The sequence below is a fragment of the Moschus berezovskii genome, chromosome 27 (genome assembly GCF_049115385.1).
Source record: "Moschus berezovskii isolate FMDL1 chromosome 27, NW_MosBer_1.0, whole genome shotgun sequence".
In the NCBI taxonomy this organism is placed as follows: Eukaryota; Metazoa; Chordata; class Mammalia; order Artiodactyla; family Moschidae; genus Moschus; species Moschus berezovskii.
The window spans coordinates 40,946,224-40,959,974 of record NC_142486.1 but is presented as its reverse complement, the minus strand read 5'-3'; the positions used below and the strand labels follow the sequence as shown (position 1 = coordinate 40,959,974).

Below are 13,751 nucleotides of genomic sequence, written 5' to 3'. Positions count from 1 at the left end.
CCATGAGGCCGCCCCACTGACCAGCCCCCACCCCTATAGGCACGGGAAAACTGGGGTTCTCCTTCGTGCGCATCACAGCCCTGCTCATCGCGGGCAACCGCCTCTGGGTGGGCACCGGCAACGGAGTCGTCATCTCCATCCCCCTGACTGAGAGTGAGTGCCCCAGGCACCTGCTGAGATGGTGGGCGCATGTCAGGGTCCCGGGCGGGTGTGCTGCCAGGACATGGGCGGACGCCCCCTTGGCCCAGTTCCTCTGTGACCACCTGTCTCTCTCCCTTCCTCGCCCCGCCCTCACCCTCCCCAGCTGTGGTCCTGCACCGAGGCCAGCTCCTGGGGCTGCGAGGTGAGTCCAAAGTGCCTGCCTTCTGCTCTCAGGAGGCCCCCATCCTGGACGCCCTGGGGCTGAGATGGCCTTGCCCTTGGCTCCGCTGTGGGCCCCAGGCAGGCCCCACCCCATCCCTCCCCTGCTGGAAGGCCCACCAGCCCAGTGGGCAGGCTCAGCGCCCCGGCCCCCTCTCTCTTCAGCCAACAAGACGTCCCCCACGTCGGGAGAGGGGGCCCGCCCCGGCGGCGTCATCCACGTGTACGGCGACGACAGCAGCGACCGCGCAGCCAGCAGCTTCATCCCCTACTGCTCCATGGCGCAGGCGCAGCTCTGCTTCCACGGCCACCGGGATGCCGTCAAGTTCTTCGTCTCGGTGCCAGGTGAGCTCACAGCACCCTACACCCCCCCACCCCGAGGGCTGCAGCGCGGCCCGGGCAGGAGACCAGGAGACCGCGCGGGGTACCCCCGACCCCGCTAAGACTGTGCCGTTGTCAGGGAACGTGCTGGCCACCCTGAACGGCAGCGTGCTCGACAGCCCCTCCGAGGGCCCCGGGCCCGCCACTCCCGCCGCAGATGCCGAGGCCCAGAAACTGAAGAACGTTCTGGTGCTGAGCGGCGGGGAGGGCTACATCGACTTCCGCATCGGTGAGTGCGCGCCGCGCCGCGGGGCGGGGCCGGGGCGTCCTGGGTGGGCGGCCCCTTCACGCAGCTGTGCTCTCCCTAGGGGACGGCGAGGACGACGAGCCGGAGGAGGGTGCGGGGGACGTCAGCCAGGTGAAGCCGGTGCTGTCCAAGGCCGAGCGCAGCCACATCATAGTGTGGCAGGTGTCCTACACCCCCGAGTGAGCTGCTCCCCTCCATCCTGCCCGCCCGATGCCGCCCGCACCTGTACATACACCCCGCCCACCTGCCCACCGCCGCCCAGGCGCCCGTCCACCCCACTTCTGACCTCTCAACCTGCAGCTTTCACCTGAGGCCCGGGGCCTCCCGCCGCGAGCTGGCAGAGCAGCGGGTCTGGCTGGGGGTGGGGCAGGGAGCGGGGGGCCTTCTGACCAGGGAGGTGCCGAGCCTCTTGGAACACCGGTTCCTCAGCAGCTCCTGGCCGGAACCCGGCCCTAAGTCCTCCAGGCCCAGGGCACTTCAGGGCCAGAGGGAGGCAGAGCCCCAGGGAGGGGTTAGGCCGGGGTGTGCCCCTACAGGTGGCCCTGGCTCCACCCTGGGGCCCCCCACTCCCATCACTCTCCCAGGGTCCCCCCGGGGGGCAAGCAGGGACTCAACCCTGCTGAGTCTTCCCACCCTCAGTCCACTTGCCTTTGACTGCTGTCCACAAGAGCAGGGCTCCAACCCTCAGGGAGCTGGCCCAGCTGCTCACCTTCCCTGGGCTCCCCCCACCCCAACCCCTGCCACCCTGGGAACCGGCATGAAAGCACGTACCCAAGCTCCCTGGGGCAGCTGCTCGAGAAGACAGACAGACAGATGCCCTCATCCTGCTCGAGCCCTGTGGTCGTCCCGTGTGCTAGGCCCTCACTGACCCGTGTCTTCCCCTCCCCACTGGCTCAACCTGGGCAAAGACCCACCTTGTAGGAGCAGGCCCCTTGAGTCCCACCCCTCTCAGAAGCCCCTAGGGTGGAACTTCTCAGGCTGCCAGGGCAGGCCCAGGCCTCAGGAAGAAGGGGGTGCCCCTGCCCTCTCCTGGGGTCAGTCCTTGGATGAAGGCTCAGCCTCAGGGTGATGGGAAGGAGTCCTCCAGGGCCTGCCTCCGGTGCAGTCTCCGAGGAGCCCGCTCCTAAGACACGCTACTAAGTGCCTGGGGCCGGTGGTGCGGCCTGCTCCCGTGAGGGCCCTGACGACAGGCTGATGAGCAGAGGCCAAGGGCCAAGGAGAGGAGCCACTAGGTGTCCATGCCTGCTGCTCTGAGGGCATCGCCCTGGACTGCTACCCGCCCCTGCCCAGGCCTCACTCCTGTTCCTCCAGGCACCGGGCAGGGTCGCCCCAGGCCCTGCTGCCCACCCCCTCCCACAAAGAAGCACAGACCCTGGGCAGCTGCCCCCGAGTCCAGCCGTACCCGTTGGCTGCAGGCTTCCCCCACGCCCTGCCACTCTCCACTGTGACGTCCGTCAAGTCCCTCTCTGTCCTCAGGGGACCTGAAGCGACCTGGGGATGAGCCGGGTGGGTGCAGCCAGGGGAAGGGGCTGGGACGATTCTCCTCAGGCTTTGGCCCTGCAAGTGACCCTACGTATCTGCTCTGTATGTAATAAATGTCTTAACACCATACCTCTGTGTCCCTGGGCCCAAACCAACTGGAGCACAAAGGTTTTCTTCCGTTTATTATAAAAACAAATGCCACGGCAAGCCCTGGTGCGTTTGCAGGTGAACTGTGAACGGGTGCGGGCTGGGCCGAGGCGCCTGAGAACCCCATCCAGGGCAGGAAGGCAACCAGAGCTCAGCAGGCGGGCAGCCACCTGCCCTCGGGAAGGCTGCTGCGGGGCTACCACAGGATGAACACTCTGAGCTCCGGGGTGGGGCCTGGAGGGGGCAGGGTCAGCCGCAGCCCGCTTCAGTCGGGTACACCTGCCCAAGAGGCCCGGCTACTCGTACAGCCAGTGCCCCGCACTATCCTCCCAGCATAGGAGCTCGTCTGTGCGGAACCAGAGTGCGATCTCGCGGCGGGCGCTCTCCACCGAGTCGCTACCGTGAATAACGTTCCTGTGCGGGAGAGGCGGCGTGAGCACAGCCCGGGGCAGGCAGAGCTCGGTCAGGGCCCCGCGCAGCCCAGTTTGGAGAGTCGAAACCGACTTACTTGCCGACCTCGATGCAGAAATCGCCGCGGATGGTGCCGGGAGCGGCGTCGGCCGGATTCGTGGCTCCGATGAGCGCCCGGGAAGCGCGTACAACGTCCAGACCCTGCCACACCTGCCGACAGGGTCGGATGTCAGCGCCGGGTCAGCGTCCCGCCCACCCGCTCGCCCGCCGACACTCACCATGGCTACCACCGGCCCGGAGCCCATGTATTTGACCAGGCGCCCGAAGAAGGGGCGCTCGCGCAGCTCGGCATAGTGTTCCCGCAGCAGCTCCTCCGAAGCCTGGGGAGGTAGGGGGACAGGCCGCGTGCGTGCTCGGGGGATCCTGGCCCCCGAGGCCCCGCCCCACGCCCGTAGACCCCGCCCCGCTCCCCACGGCTGGGGACCCCGGCGCTCACCTGCATCAGCTTCAGCGCCACCAGCTTGAAGCCCTTCCTCTCGAAGCGCCGCACGATCTCGCCCACGAGCCGCCGCTGCACGCCGTCTGGCTTCACGGCCAGGAAGGTGCGCTCGTGCACGCCGGCGTAGGCTGCGGGGACCGGCGGGGTCGGGGCGCGTCAGGCCCGGCTGCACCCCCTCCCCAGCCCGCCCAGCCCGGCCGCACCCGCTCCCCGCCCCGCGTGGCCCTGCCCGCGCCGCTCACCCGCCGGGAAGAGGTTGGCGAAGATGGTCAGCACCAGGCAGATCATGATGGCGACGGCGGGGCGCGGGCGGGGCGGGGGCGGGGCGCGGACCGGGGCGGAGCCTGTGCTTAAAGCAGCCTTGTCGCGGGGAGCCGCAGCCTTGGCGGGCACGGCGAGGCGGCGCCTGTCGTCCACGCCCACACCGGGACCTCTACGGCCGCGCCCGGGCCGCCCCAGTCCTCTCGGGTCTCCGCACCAACGGCTGTAAGCAGCAGTGACAGCCTGTTGAAGCCCTGCCACCAGCCCGCTTTGGTCCCCCAACCCCAAACTCAAAAGAAGCCATATCCCAGGCTACTTCATGTGCCTTTATTCACGTTCAGTTTCTGCCCGGGTCGTGGGAAGGGGAGCCAAGATGGAAGTGACAGGCCAGCCCTGGGCTCCACACCTGCTGCCCTGCTGCTTCCAGCGTGCCCCCAGGAGCCACTTCTGGCAGTCAGATCTGCGCGTTGGGGAAGCCGGAACAGAGGAGACAAGTTTCAGACAGCACCCTTTCTACGAAAACGGAGAACCTCGACAAGGCGGCGGGGAGGTCAGATCCAAGATACCAGGTGGGCTGACTCAGGTGTGACCCAAAGGGGTGCCCACTGTCTTGCACCCTTGGGGCAGCCTGCCCGCTCCCGCACTTTAGACTGCGGTGCCCTTGGTCTTTTTCTTCGCCTCCTGGTTCTCAGGATAGTCCCAGGGATCAGTACGTATCCTCTCCAGGCTGAGCATGGGCTCCTCCGTGCTCGGGTCTCCGTTTTTCTGTCGCTCTGCTAAAATCATGGCCCGGAGGAGCGGCGGGTAGGGGACGGGGCGCGGCGTCTCCTCTGGCGCCGGCGTGAAAGAGGTGAAAGCCTCCTCCTCGTGTTTGGGCACCAGCCGCCAGTCGTGGTACATGACGTGCTCGATCTCCCGGGCCTCATTCTCCGTCTTTCCTGGGGAGAGGAGACCGGGGGCCCTCGCTCAGACGTTGCCAGAACAACCTGTTGCGGGCAGCCTCCCCACCGAGTCTCCGACGCCTTACCTTTGAAGGTCAGGATGCCCCAGGCCTTCCCGTGGTCCAGGTTCTGTAAAGCAAGTGGGGGAGGAGGTCAGCTCGGAAAGCGCTCGCCCAGGGAGCGGGCGACAGGAGACCCTCTCCCACTCAGTGGCGCGCAGGGGAGGCGCCGGAGCCCCGCGGGGCCGGGAGCGGCGCGGAGCTCCGGACGTGCGCACCTGCGCCGTATAGTCTGGCCGGACCCGCGTGAGGCGCCAGTAGCACGGCTCGTCGTGCTGCCACAGCCAGGACTTGCGCGTGACCAGGCGGCCCAGGCCGAAGAACGGAAGGCGGCCGAGCAGCTGCAGGAGCCGACTCTCGCGGCGCACGTCGACCCAGGCTCGCATGGGCAGCTTGCGGCCCGAGTGAGGCCGCATCAGCGTCTCATAGTCCAGGGCGTAGCGCACCGAGTCACGCGGCCGCTCCCGCTGCTCGCGAAGAGCCCGCACACGACGAGCCAGCTCGGCGATCAGCCGCGGCCGCACCTTCTTGCGAGCCATGGCCGAGGCGGCCTCCGCGCTCCGGCCGGAAGACGCCGCCGCCGCCGCCGCGCGCTGCAGACCGCCTGGCGCCGGAAGCGGCGGGTGTCCCCCGCAAAGGAGTCCGGGCGCGACCGGAAGCGGAGAAGGGGCCGGGCGGGCTATGGAGAGGGCTGGGCCCGGGAGGGCCGGGGGCGCCCGCCGGGGCCGGGGGCAGCGGCGGCCCCCGACGTGGGAGATCTCGGACTCGGACGCCGAGGGCTCGGCTGGCGCGGAGACCCCCGCGAGGGCCCGGGAGTCGGCTGGAGAGCGTAGGCCAGTGGCCGAGGCGCTGCAGCGGCTGCGGCCCGGGCAGGCGGTGCGTCGCCTGGCGGTGCTCGTGGACCCAGGTGCGGAGAGCCGCCCGGGTGGGAGCCCGGCCTTAGGGGGCCCAGGCCTGGGAGCCGGCCGGGGGTCAGTGCTGGCAGCGCGCTGTCCGGGCGGCGGGTTTCCGGTGCCCGCGCGGGGGAGAAAGCAGTGACCGCCGGTCCCCCTGCGCCCCGTCCCAGCCGTCCTGGAAGACGCCGGTGCCGACACCCTGATGGAGGCCCTGCACGCCTTGGGCTGTGAGCCCCGCGCGGAGCCGCAGCGCCCGGCGCGGAGCCTCCGCTGGAGCCGAGCGAGTCCAGACCCTTGCCCGCGCGGTGTGAGTGTCCCGGGGGTGGGGGCCGAGTGCAGCCTGGGGTTGGGAGTTGCACGTGGCAGAGCTGCTCTGAGAGACACCTTTGCCAGAGCAGTAAACAGAATGGGGGGCGCGAGCGGGCTGTACAAGGCTGGGACCCAGAGCCTGAAGGAAGGACCGCGCTGAGGGACCGGCCCTCCCGCCCCATCCAAGGCTGTGGCCGCAGGCGTAGCCGCCTGGCACTCTGGGTCGGTGTTAGTAGGGCTGGTGGAGAGCAGTCCGGGGAGAACCTGTGTGAGCCCCGGCACTCCTGGGGGCCCGGACTGTGGCCCGGGGTGGGCAGCAGCACCGCCTATGTCCCCCAGGTGCCCCCTGAGGTTTGGGCTGAGGATGAGCCCCACGTGCTGCTGCTGCTGGAGCCGGAAGAGTTTGTTCAGGGCGTCGTGCAGCTGACCCAGGTGCGGCGGGGGAGCGGGAAGAGAGCCTTTGTCGGCAGATGGCAGGGCTGGGCGCTCTGCCTTCGGCGTCAGGGCTGAAGCGGGGGAAACCGCTGGGCTCTTGGGCTGGCAGGTGGGAGCCACAGCTGCTTTTAGACTGTAGAAGCCACAATGAGGCCGGTTCTCTTGAGCCCTGAGTCAGAAGTTAGGTGGTCAGTTGTGGGTGGGGGCCTGGGGACCAGGGCTGCAGGCTGGCTGTGCAGTTGGCCATGGGACACCCCACAACCCAGCCCTCCCCTGGCAGGAGGAGAATTAGGAATTGCTCTCTCAGCTGACGTTTGCACCAGAGTGTGTTTAGGTCGGACCCTCTGCCAGGCCCTGAATCTCAGGGTTCACAGTTCATCAAGCACCTGTTCTGTGCCAGGCAAAGGTGGGCCAGGAATGGGGAGGGGACTTCAGTCAAAGTCTTCTAGGCGCCTGGGATGTGCTTGGGGACTTTTGTAGACCTTCCTGTGGGAAGCACAGGGCTGGTTTTCTGAAGAGTAGGCTGGGCGGAGGAGTCCACCCCACCCCTCCCAGCACCGAGGGATCCTTCGTGGGCTGGCTCCCTTGCTTCCTGCAAGCTGGCCTTGGCCAGTGGGCCCCACCTGCCACAGCCCCGAGGAACAGGTGAGCCTCCTTGGCTTGCAGGTATGTGGCCCGACCTGTTCCATACCCTGGGTCACACCTGAGAGCCCTGTCTGCCTCCACCTGGCTGTCATCGGGCTGGACGCTTACCTGTGGTACTGGTCACCCTGACACCCTTGGCCCACCTCACCGGGACGGGAGGGTTCAGGGGGAAGGCAGGGTGGCTCTGGGGGCTGGCGTCACAGCTGACCCCCTCCCTTGGGCGGCTCGGGGGGAGGGAGGAGGGTCAGGTGGGGGCCAGAGGGACGGTCCGTCTGCCCAGGTCTCAGCAGCCCAGCACCCAGGAGACATGGCAGCCAGAGCGTCCAGCGGTCACTCGTGCCGAGGCGGCAGTCGGCTGGCCTGAGGTAGAGGAGGTGAGGCAGACAGGTGGGCCTGGGGCCTGGTCCTTGGCTGCGGTCCAGGGCACATCAGGGGCTGGTGTGGCCTGTGGGGGCACGTGTTGTTGGGGAAGCCTGTGCCCCACACCGCGGTCACTCCCACCTAGGCCCTGGTGCGCCTGCAGCTCTGGGCGAACGTGGATGTGCTGCTGGTGGCCTCCTGGCAGGAGCTGAGCCAGCATGTGTGCGCCTTCACCAAGGCCCTCACCCAGCTCCCCTTCAAGTGCGTGACCCTGTCCCTTCTGGGAGCTGCTGGGGGCATGGGGGTGGGGGCGGCGGTGTCCAAGGGCCGAGGGGTCCCAGGCTTTGTTGAGCGGGGGGTGGGGTGCTCGGCAGAGGTGAGGAGCCTCTAGTGCCTCCCTGCACTTCCTCCCCAGGCAGGCCCGGGAGTCTGGGGCCTTCCCCTTCTGCACCTTTGGGCGCTGGGCGGCAGGCGAGCGAGTGGCCAGAGATGGCGCGGGGCTACGGGGGGTCTGGTGGCGGCAGGTCAGGCAGTTCAACCGTGTCAGCCTGGCTGTGGCCGATGCTGTTGTCAGCGCCTTCCCATCCCCCCGCCTGCTGCAGCAGGTGGGTGTCCACCCTCACCCAGACCCCGGGTATGGGGACCAGCTCCCAAGGCCTGCCACTCACCCCTGCACTTGCCCTAGGCGTACGTTGCCTGTGGCACGGAGCAGGAGCGCCTGGCCCTGCTGGCCGACCTCCCGGTGAAGACAGGCAAGGGTGCGCTGCCTCGCAGGGTGGGGCCGGACCTCTCCCGCCGCATCTGCCTCTTCCTGACCACCACCGACCCTGACCTCCTGCTGGACCTGGGCTCCTGACCATGCCAGTGGGGCTGCACAGGGCCTCCCTCGCCTGCAGGCAGGAGTGAACACAGCCGCCCAGGGGACCTGCGGGAAACCACGGGGGTTGGTGCGCCCCTCTCGGTCGGGTCTGACACTGAGCTGGGGGATGAGGGAGCAGCAGAGAGAAATCTTGTATAACTGGGAGAAGAGAAAATTCTTTTCTCACGGGTGGAAGGTCTAGAGATGGTGGGGGGCGGGGCTCACATGCCCTGGGCACGCACACTGGCCGAGGGGCTGGTAGACAGCTGGCACTGGCAGGAAGGGCTGCGGGGGCCTCAGGTCCCACAGGGGAAACTCCCATCACCGGGAAGCTGAGGGGAAGCACCTTCATTTTTAAGACAAGGTTTAGAGGGAGGAGAGAACCAGGCTACCTCTCCCTAGGGTACCGTGAAGCCCCAAGAGGAGACAAGCGTGGACACCTGTGAGCCCCAGGTCTCACTTTGACCCCAGGCCTCACTTTGACTCCGTTCGTTCTATAGGCAGGTGGACATCAGACTTAAAAGTTTATTATGGTCACTTTCAGCCTCAGACAGGAGGAACAGAGCTGACAACATGCAAAACAAGTTAAGAAAAATCTGAGGCTGGTGGTGGCAGGGAGAGCCAATCTCTCAAGGAGCGTCCTCCTCGCAGGTAGCGGACCACAGCCCCCCAGCCCCTCCCCTGCCAGCCCCCAAGGCCTGAGCCCAGATGAGCTGGGGTGGCAGCTGTTCTCACGCCCAGCACCAGAGCAGACAGGCTGGGTTTTGGGGTCACAGGGCTGACAGCCCAGAGTCCCTGCAGTGAGGCCTGTCCCAGCCTCAGGCAGCAGAGGGGCAGTGGAACCAACCTCAGCTTGGTCTTCCCCTCGGCGGCCCTGGGGCAGTCCACAGGCAGGGGCGGGGTCTGCGCTGTCCCAGCCCCGGGGGTCTCAATCTGGGAGCAGGCTAGGTCCTTCGCCAGCGCTTCCGCTGGCAGCGCCGGGGCTCGGGGCCATCGGCTGCGGGTGAGGGCGCGGGGGGCTGGCGGCTCATGCTTAGGACCCAGCCCAGCTTGTGGTGCAGCAGCTGCTTGAGGCCGGGCGGCAGGGGCAGGCCCTCGAGCGTGTCCCCTGATCCGGGCCGCAGCTGGCGCAGGCGGTAGCAGCACAGGTACTGCAGGGACGTGGCACTGGCGCACGAGCGGATGACCTTCATGCTGCTCTTGGCCGCCGTAGAGCACACCATCGGGTAGAAGCGCTTGTTCTGCAGCCGCGTGGCCGCCACGCCTGGGCCGGGGGAGGAGCAGCCTCAGGGCACTCAGCCCCCCAGGGGCTCCGACCCCGCTCCCTGGGGCCATAGTAGGTCTCGCCCTCACCTATGCACTTCCTGTTCTTGAAAAAGGTCAGCGTCCCATGCCAGGTGTCCAGGTGTACACCAATGATAGAGCCCTGGCCAAACCTCGAGGAGAAGCTCGTCTTGTCGCCCTTGTGGTGGAGGAGGCCTGGGGGCAGCAGGGTCAGGGTGAGCCCCGTAGCCTGGGGGCCCCCAGCCCCTCCCGCCTGGGCCCCACGCACCCGTGTAGGAGAGGCCCCAGCTGTCCTCGTCCCGGCCGAGCAGGCTGCAGAACGTGTGGTGGTACTTGTCCAGGTCCACATCCGATGTCCCGATGCCCACCATCTGGGAACAGGGGTGGGCAGAGGGGGCAGGGGACCGAGGCGCCGGCGGCGCCCCGCCCCCACCCCGGCCCCGCCGGTGGCTCACCATGTCGGTGCCGTAGACGGGCGACGTCATCTTGATCTCCCAGAAGTGCTGGCCCTCCCCCAGCTCCTTGGTGCCCCGGATGGCCGCCGTGCCGCAGCTGTACTCCATGTGGAAGCTGACCTTCCGGTTGTCACAGCTCAGCAGGGTGGCCGAGGACTTGTTCAGGTCATCCCAGACCCAGTCGAAATCTGTGAGAGCGAGAGGCCCCGGCTGAGCCCCAGCCCACCCAGAGGCCCCCTGCCTGCCGCGGCCCTGCACTCACACTCATCCTCCTCGCCGCAGCGGCAGTCCCGGCCCCGGTGGGTGGTGTGCAGGCTGCCACAGAAGGCCTCGCTCTGGCTGTCACAGTCGCAGAAGGACTCCCCGGTCACTGGCACGGCGCTAGGGATGGACGACGGCAGGGACGCACACTCGGGGTCCGAGTCTGAGTCGCTGTGCTAGGGGACATGGGAGATGTTGCCGCCCAGCCTGCTGGCACCGGCCCAGCCACCCTCCGTCCACCTGCCCCACCGCAGGTCCATGGGTCAACAGCCGGAGGTCCCGAGGAAGGGACCTGGGGCTTGGCCTCCAGAGGGCCACCCCAGGCCCTGGGGCACAGCCAGCCGCTGCAACCATGGACAGCTCTTCCGGCCTCCTCCGCAAAGGCCGACCACGAGGAAGCTTCCTGGGAATGGAGTCAAGAACCCTGGAGGCCCAGTGGCTCATCAGCCCCTCGTGGGGCTGCAAACTCAGACATCCCTCAAGGTCAAGAGGTCCTAGGTCACAGATACACAGGGGAGCACGTGGCAAAGCCCACCACTGACCTAAAGAAGGCAGCTTGGTCTCCTGGGGCCTGATTGCTGTGGCAGGGCCTGCAGACCCAGCCCAGACTGTGGCTCCCCGGTCTGTCCCCGGGGCAGCTCAACCCGTCACAGGGCCCTACTGAGGGAGCCCTGCGGTCTCAGGCCCTCTGCACGGGAGCTCAGTCCTCACAGGACAGACTCCAAGCCTTAGGGGCCTGATCTCAGCCCAGAACCAGATGCCAAGGCTGAGCTGGTCAGGTTCCGGAGACCAGCTGACCAGACCCTCCTGAGAGCCAGCTAAGATGCCTCCAACACCCACCTGGGCTCCGGACCCCAGCCAGCCAGCGAGGGCCCAGGGCACAGACCACTTCTGCGTGCCTGCACTGAGTTCTCCCAGCTTGGCCTGGGCTCCTGGTCAGGCTCAGGCCTCCGCCCTCACTCTCCTGGCCTCTGGGTACCCCTCTGGCCCAAAATGCCCTCTGCACAGCAGTCCAGTGGACCTGTTCAGACCTGAGATTCTGCTGCCCTAAGAACAAAGCCCACAGACTTACCCTCCTCAGACAGTGTCAGTGCCCCTGCCCGGCCCCCTGTCCTGCCCACCCTTGTCCCCTTGGAGTCGGGGCGGGGTCTGTTCACCCCTGGATCTCTCTTGGATGCCAGTTCAAAGAGGCTCTGCCAGGCCAGTTCTGCGTCCTCTTCCTTCCTGTCGGCTCCCCCCAGTTCCTGCTCAATCACACTCAGTCCCGAGCACCACACAGGAGTGAAGCAATGCAGAAGCAGGACAGTGAGTGAAGAGGTCGAGGTCTCTGACGGGCACCCGCGGAGAGGCTGAGGCCCCAGCACCTGGCTCTCAGGGAATAGGCAGGGCCCCTGCTGTCTGAGGAGACACGCCTCCCCAAGCCAGGGTGCAGACCTGAGCACCGCTGGCCCTGTTGTTCCCATGCTTGGCATCCAGCATGTAACCCCCTGCACAGAGAGCAGAACCAGCTTCTCCACAAACTGCACAGAGAGCTCGGAGCAGTAATGTGTGCGTGCAGCCTTCAGGGCTGCTGGACAACAGGACAAGCTGCAAGTGTGTGTCAGACACCGCACCTCCAGCCCCTGGATGCTTCCTGCATCCCACAGCAATGAGCCAGCGAGGCAGGCGCAGGCAGAAAAGACTGCCCAGGCCACGTGGTCAGTGGGCGCTGGAGGCGGGACAGGAATGCAGGCCGGGGCCTCTTGCTGGCCTGGGCAGGGAGCTAAGGGAGGCCTGGGAAGAGGGCCCAGGATACCACCAGCTCCAATTCCCCCCTCCCAGCCTGGTGGTTCCAGAGGCTCAGCTGCCCTCATGCTGGAGGTGGGGAGAGAGACATCTGTGCCCCCGCCCCGGACACCCAGCTGAGCCAGGGCACCAAGGCTGGGTGACAGTAACAGACCAGAGCCAAGTCAGAGATCCCCAAGAACAGTGGCAGTGACTCAGGGCAGAGCCAAAGCCCAGCTCTGCCCTGAGAGGTTCAGGAACCTGACTGCGAGGCTCGACACAGTGCACACAGCCCCCCACGAGGTCAGTGTGACAAGGCTCCGGCTGCAAAGCCCCAGGTCCCTCAGGAACCTGCCCTGCAGACAGACAGCTGAGCCACCCTCCTCATGGCCTCTGTGTTCCTGGGCCTCGCAGAGCTCCGGATCCTGAGCACAGGAAGGCAGAGGAATCCTGGTCGTCTTTAAGAATCAAAGCTCTTTTTTTCAGGTGCATATGCACAAATAGAGCACAGACTTCAACAGGCAGAGGAAACGTCCAAACAGCTGCTCTTGAGATAACACCAACCACCCTTGTAATCGGCCGAATAGACAGAATGGAGACGGTTTTGTTAAGTGAACTGACCAAAGTATCCACTGACACCCACTACAGAGAAATGTATCTGCCTTGGGGTCCTACCACACAAGGCCACGTGTGTCCTTAACCGGCGTGAAGCGCTTGGGAGAGCAGAAACAGCACATGCAGTGACTGGTCCAGCCAAGATGACCTCGTCCTCTGCCCCCAGGGCCATCTTTCCCTTCCCATCTCAGTTCAGGCATCTCTGCCCTGGGGTCTCCTCACTTTTGTCCAGCCATGCCAACCTCACCCACTGGAACCTACCTGCCCATCAGAGTCATAGCCCCAGTTGGCAGTCCCTGCCAGAGCGACAGCCCGAGCATCTGCATCTCGGCGGGCTGCACTCAAGACAAAATGCCACGCTCTGCTGCTCCGTGGGCGCCTGGCCATGGTGGACAGGAGCTGGAAGAAACCACAGGGTCGAAGCAGAGAAAGACGTAGCACACCAGTAGGTCCCACAGCCTGTGCCGGCCCACCCAGGTCTGGAACTCTCTTCAGAAGCTTGTACCTCGCTCCAGGATCCAAACACCTTGATAAAACTCAGGTAGAGAGCGTGGAACACCATCCAGACATCCATGACTCTCAAAGGCCCCTCTCTGAGCTTGGCCTCAGGAACTCAAATGTCCTGCCTACCCGTCCCTCGGGCATCTCAAGCCCTACCTGCCGTCCCTCCAGTGTCTAGTTTGACAAATGGCATCTCCATCCTCCCAGTTCCTCATGCCAGACACACAGCAGTCATCCCAACACCTCCTCCCACCACGGCCCTCCACCCTCCACACCACCTCCAACGGTGTCCTGAACCATCTGCTGCCACCGCGCCTCCCCCACCCCGCACGACTCCTCCGCTCCGGCTCCGCCCACTTCATTCACTACAACCCAGCTTTTTCGAAACACAAATCTTAAAAAATTTTGAATTAGCGAGTTATAAACTTCTCAGGGCTTGCCATCGTTCTCTGGATAAAATGCAAAATCCTACCAAGCCCATCAAGTTCCGGCCCTGTGCCGGCTGCTGGTTCTTTCCAGCCCTTTGCCCAGGACGCTTTCCCCTCCCCTCTGTGGCTCTCAACTTCCAAGCCCGACTTA

At 66.1% G+C, this 13,751-nt stretch overlaps 5 protein-coding genes across 22 annotated transcripts in view; 2 read left to right on the top strand and 3 right to left on the bottom strand.

The window, feature by feature from the left end:
* MAPK8IP3 (mitogen-activated protein kinase 8 interacting protein 3) overlaps window positions 1-2,780 on the top strand; it is a 44,941-nt gene extending 42,161 nt beyond the window's left edge. For all 13 annotated transcript variants that reach the window (XM_088833290.1, XM_088833289.1, XM_088833295.1 and 10 more), the window contains 5 exons: window positions 40-153; window positions 305-343; window positions 526-705; window positions 821-970; window positions 1,050-2,780. In XM_088833290.1, coding sequence (XP_088689416.1) covers window positions 40-153; window positions 305-343; window positions 526-705; window positions 821-970; window positions 1,050-1,171 — 605 coding nt within the window. In that variant the 3' untranslated portion in view covers window positions 1,172-2,780. The remainder of the gene's footprint in view (window positions 1-39; window positions 154-304; window positions 344-525; window positions 706-820; window positions 971-1,049) is intronic.
* Window positions 2,762-3,950, bottom strand: NME3 (NME/NM23 nucleoside diphosphate kinase 3). The gene is made up of 5 exons (XM_055409166.2): window positions 3,770-3,950; window positions 3,525-3,655; window positions 3,307-3,408; window positions 3,126-3,238; window positions 2,762-3,031 (listed from the first exon to the last, which is right to left on the bottom strand). Exons 1-5 carry the CDS (start codon window positions 3,813-3,815, stop codon window positions 2,914-2,916), a joined length of 510 nt encoding a protein of 169 aa, XP_055265141.1. The 5' UTR covers window positions 3,816-3,950; the 3' UTR covers window positions 2,762-2,913.
* Window positions 3,951-4,095: 145 nt separating this feature from the next.
* Window positions 4,096-5,327, bottom strand: MRPS34 (mitochondrial ribosomal protein S34). The gene is made up of 3 exons (XM_055409162.2): window positions 5,007-5,327; window positions 4,816-4,858; window positions 4,096-4,726 (listed from the first exon to the last, which is right to left on the bottom strand). Exons 1-3 carry the CDS (start codon window positions 5,325-5,327, stop codon window positions 4,434-4,436), a joined length of 657 nt encoding a protein of 218 aa, XP_055265137.1. The 3' UTR covers window positions 4,096-4,433.
* EME2 (essential meiotic structure-specific endonuclease subunit 2) lies at window positions 5,326-9,110 on the top strand. 5 transcript variants are annotated; one of them, XR_008683683.2, is made up of 9 exons: window positions 5,326-5,695; window positions 5,855-5,991; window positions 6,333-6,425; window positions 7,095-7,186; window positions 7,354-7,447; window positions 7,579-7,694; window positions 7,849-8,038; window positions 8,119-8,376; window positions 8,837-9,110. XR_008683683.2 is itself a non-coding variant. In XM_088833296.1 (8 exons), exons 1-8 carry the CDS (start codon window positions 5,326-5,328, stop codon window positions 8,177-8,179), a joined length of 1,140 nt encoding a protein of 379 aa, XP_088689422.1. In that variant the 3' UTR covers window positions 8,180-9,110. The 5 variants fall into 5 exon arrangements, 4 of the variants coding, with proteins under 4 accessions (XP_088689422.1, XP_055265123.2, XP_055265124.2 ...); XM_088833296.1 differs by having other exon boundaries at window positions 7,354-7,438; window positions 7,853-8,038; window positions 8,119-9,110; XM_055409148.2 differs by having other exon boundaries at window positions 7,354-7,438; window positions 8,119-9,110.
* Window positions 9,111-9,236: 126 nt separating this feature from the next.
* SPSB3 (splA/ryanodine receptor domain and SOCS box containing 3) lies at window positions 9,237-13,064 on the bottom strand. Of its 2 annotated transcripts, XM_055409154.2 has the most exons (6): window positions 12,933-13,064; window positions 10,294-10,468; window positions 10,032-10,219; window positions 9,845-9,947; window positions 9,646-9,771; window positions 9,237-9,556 (listed from the first exon to the last, which is right to left on the bottom strand). In XM_055409154.2, exons 1-6 carry the CDS (start codon window positions 13,056-13,058, stop codon window positions 9,237-9,239), a joined length of 1,038 nt encoding a protein of 345 aa, XP_055265129.1. In that variant the 5' UTR covers window positions 13,059-13,064. The 2 variants fall into 2 exon arrangements, with proteins under 2 accessions (XP_055265129.1, XP_055265128.1); XM_055409153.2 differs by having other exon boundaries at window positions 9,845-10,219.
* Window positions 13,065-13,751: the final 687 nt, after the last annotated feature.

What these genes read in the sequence shown, in the direction of transcription:
- MRPS34 (XM_055409162.2), bottom strand. Translation starts at nt 5,327, where the DNA reads ATGGCTCGCAAGAAGGTGCGGCCGCGGCTGATCGCCGAGCTGGCTCGT. An exon ending in GGCCAGACTATACGGCGCAG is followed by an intron (nt 4,859 to 5,006) that starts GTGCGCACGTCC and finishes CTTGCTTTACAG; the next exon opens with AACCTGGACCACGGGAAGGC. An exon ending in GGGCATCCTGACCTTCAAAG is followed by an intron (nt 4,727 to 4,815) that starts GTAAGGCGTCGG and finishes TCCTCTCCCCAG; the next exon opens with GAAAGACGGAGAATGAGGCC.
- EME2 (XM_055409147.2), top strand. Translation starts at nt 5,326, where the DNA reads ATGGCCGAGGCGGCCTCCGCGCTCCGGCCGGAAGACGCCGCCGCCGCC. An exon ending in GGCGGTGCTCGTGGACCCAG is followed by an intron (nt 5,696 to 5,854) that starts GTGCGGAGAGCC and finishes GCCCCGTCCCAG; the next exon opens with CCGTCCTGGAAGACGCCGGT. An exon ending in CTCACCCAGCTCCCCTTCAA is followed by an intron (nt 7,695 to 7,848) that starts GTGCGTGACCCT and finishes CTTCCTCCCCAG; the next exon opens with GCAGGCCCGGGAGTCTGGGG.
- NME3 (XM_055409166.2), bottom strand. Translation starts at nt 3,815, where the DNA reads ATGATCTGCCTGGTGCTGACCATCTTCGCCAACCTCTTCCCGGCGG. An exon ending in CGCCAACCTCTTCCCGGCGG is followed by an intron (nt 3,656 to 3,769) that starts GTGAGCGGCGCG and finishes CGGTCCCCGCAG; the next exon opens with CCTACGCCGGCGTGCACGAG. An exon ending in TGGCGCTGAAGCTGATGCAG is followed by an intron (nt 3,409 to 3,524) that starts GTGAGCGCCGGG and finishes CTACCTCCCCAG; the next exon opens with GCTTCGGAGGAGCTGCTGCG.
- SPSB3 (XM_055409153.2), bottom strand. Translation starts at nt 13,058, where the DNA reads ATGGCCAGGCGCCCACGGAGCAGCAGAGCGTGGCATTTTGTCTTGAGT. An exon ending in CTGCGGCGAGGAGGATGAGT is followed by an intron (nt 10,220 to 10,293) that starts GTGAGTGCAGGG and finishes TCGCTCTCACAG; the next exon opens with ATTTCGACTGGGTCTGGGAT. An exon ending in CTGGGGCCTCTCCTACACGG is followed by an intron (nt 9,772 to 9,844) that starts GTGCGTGGGGCC and finishes TGCTGCCCCCAG; the next exon opens with GCCTCCTCCACCACAAGGGC.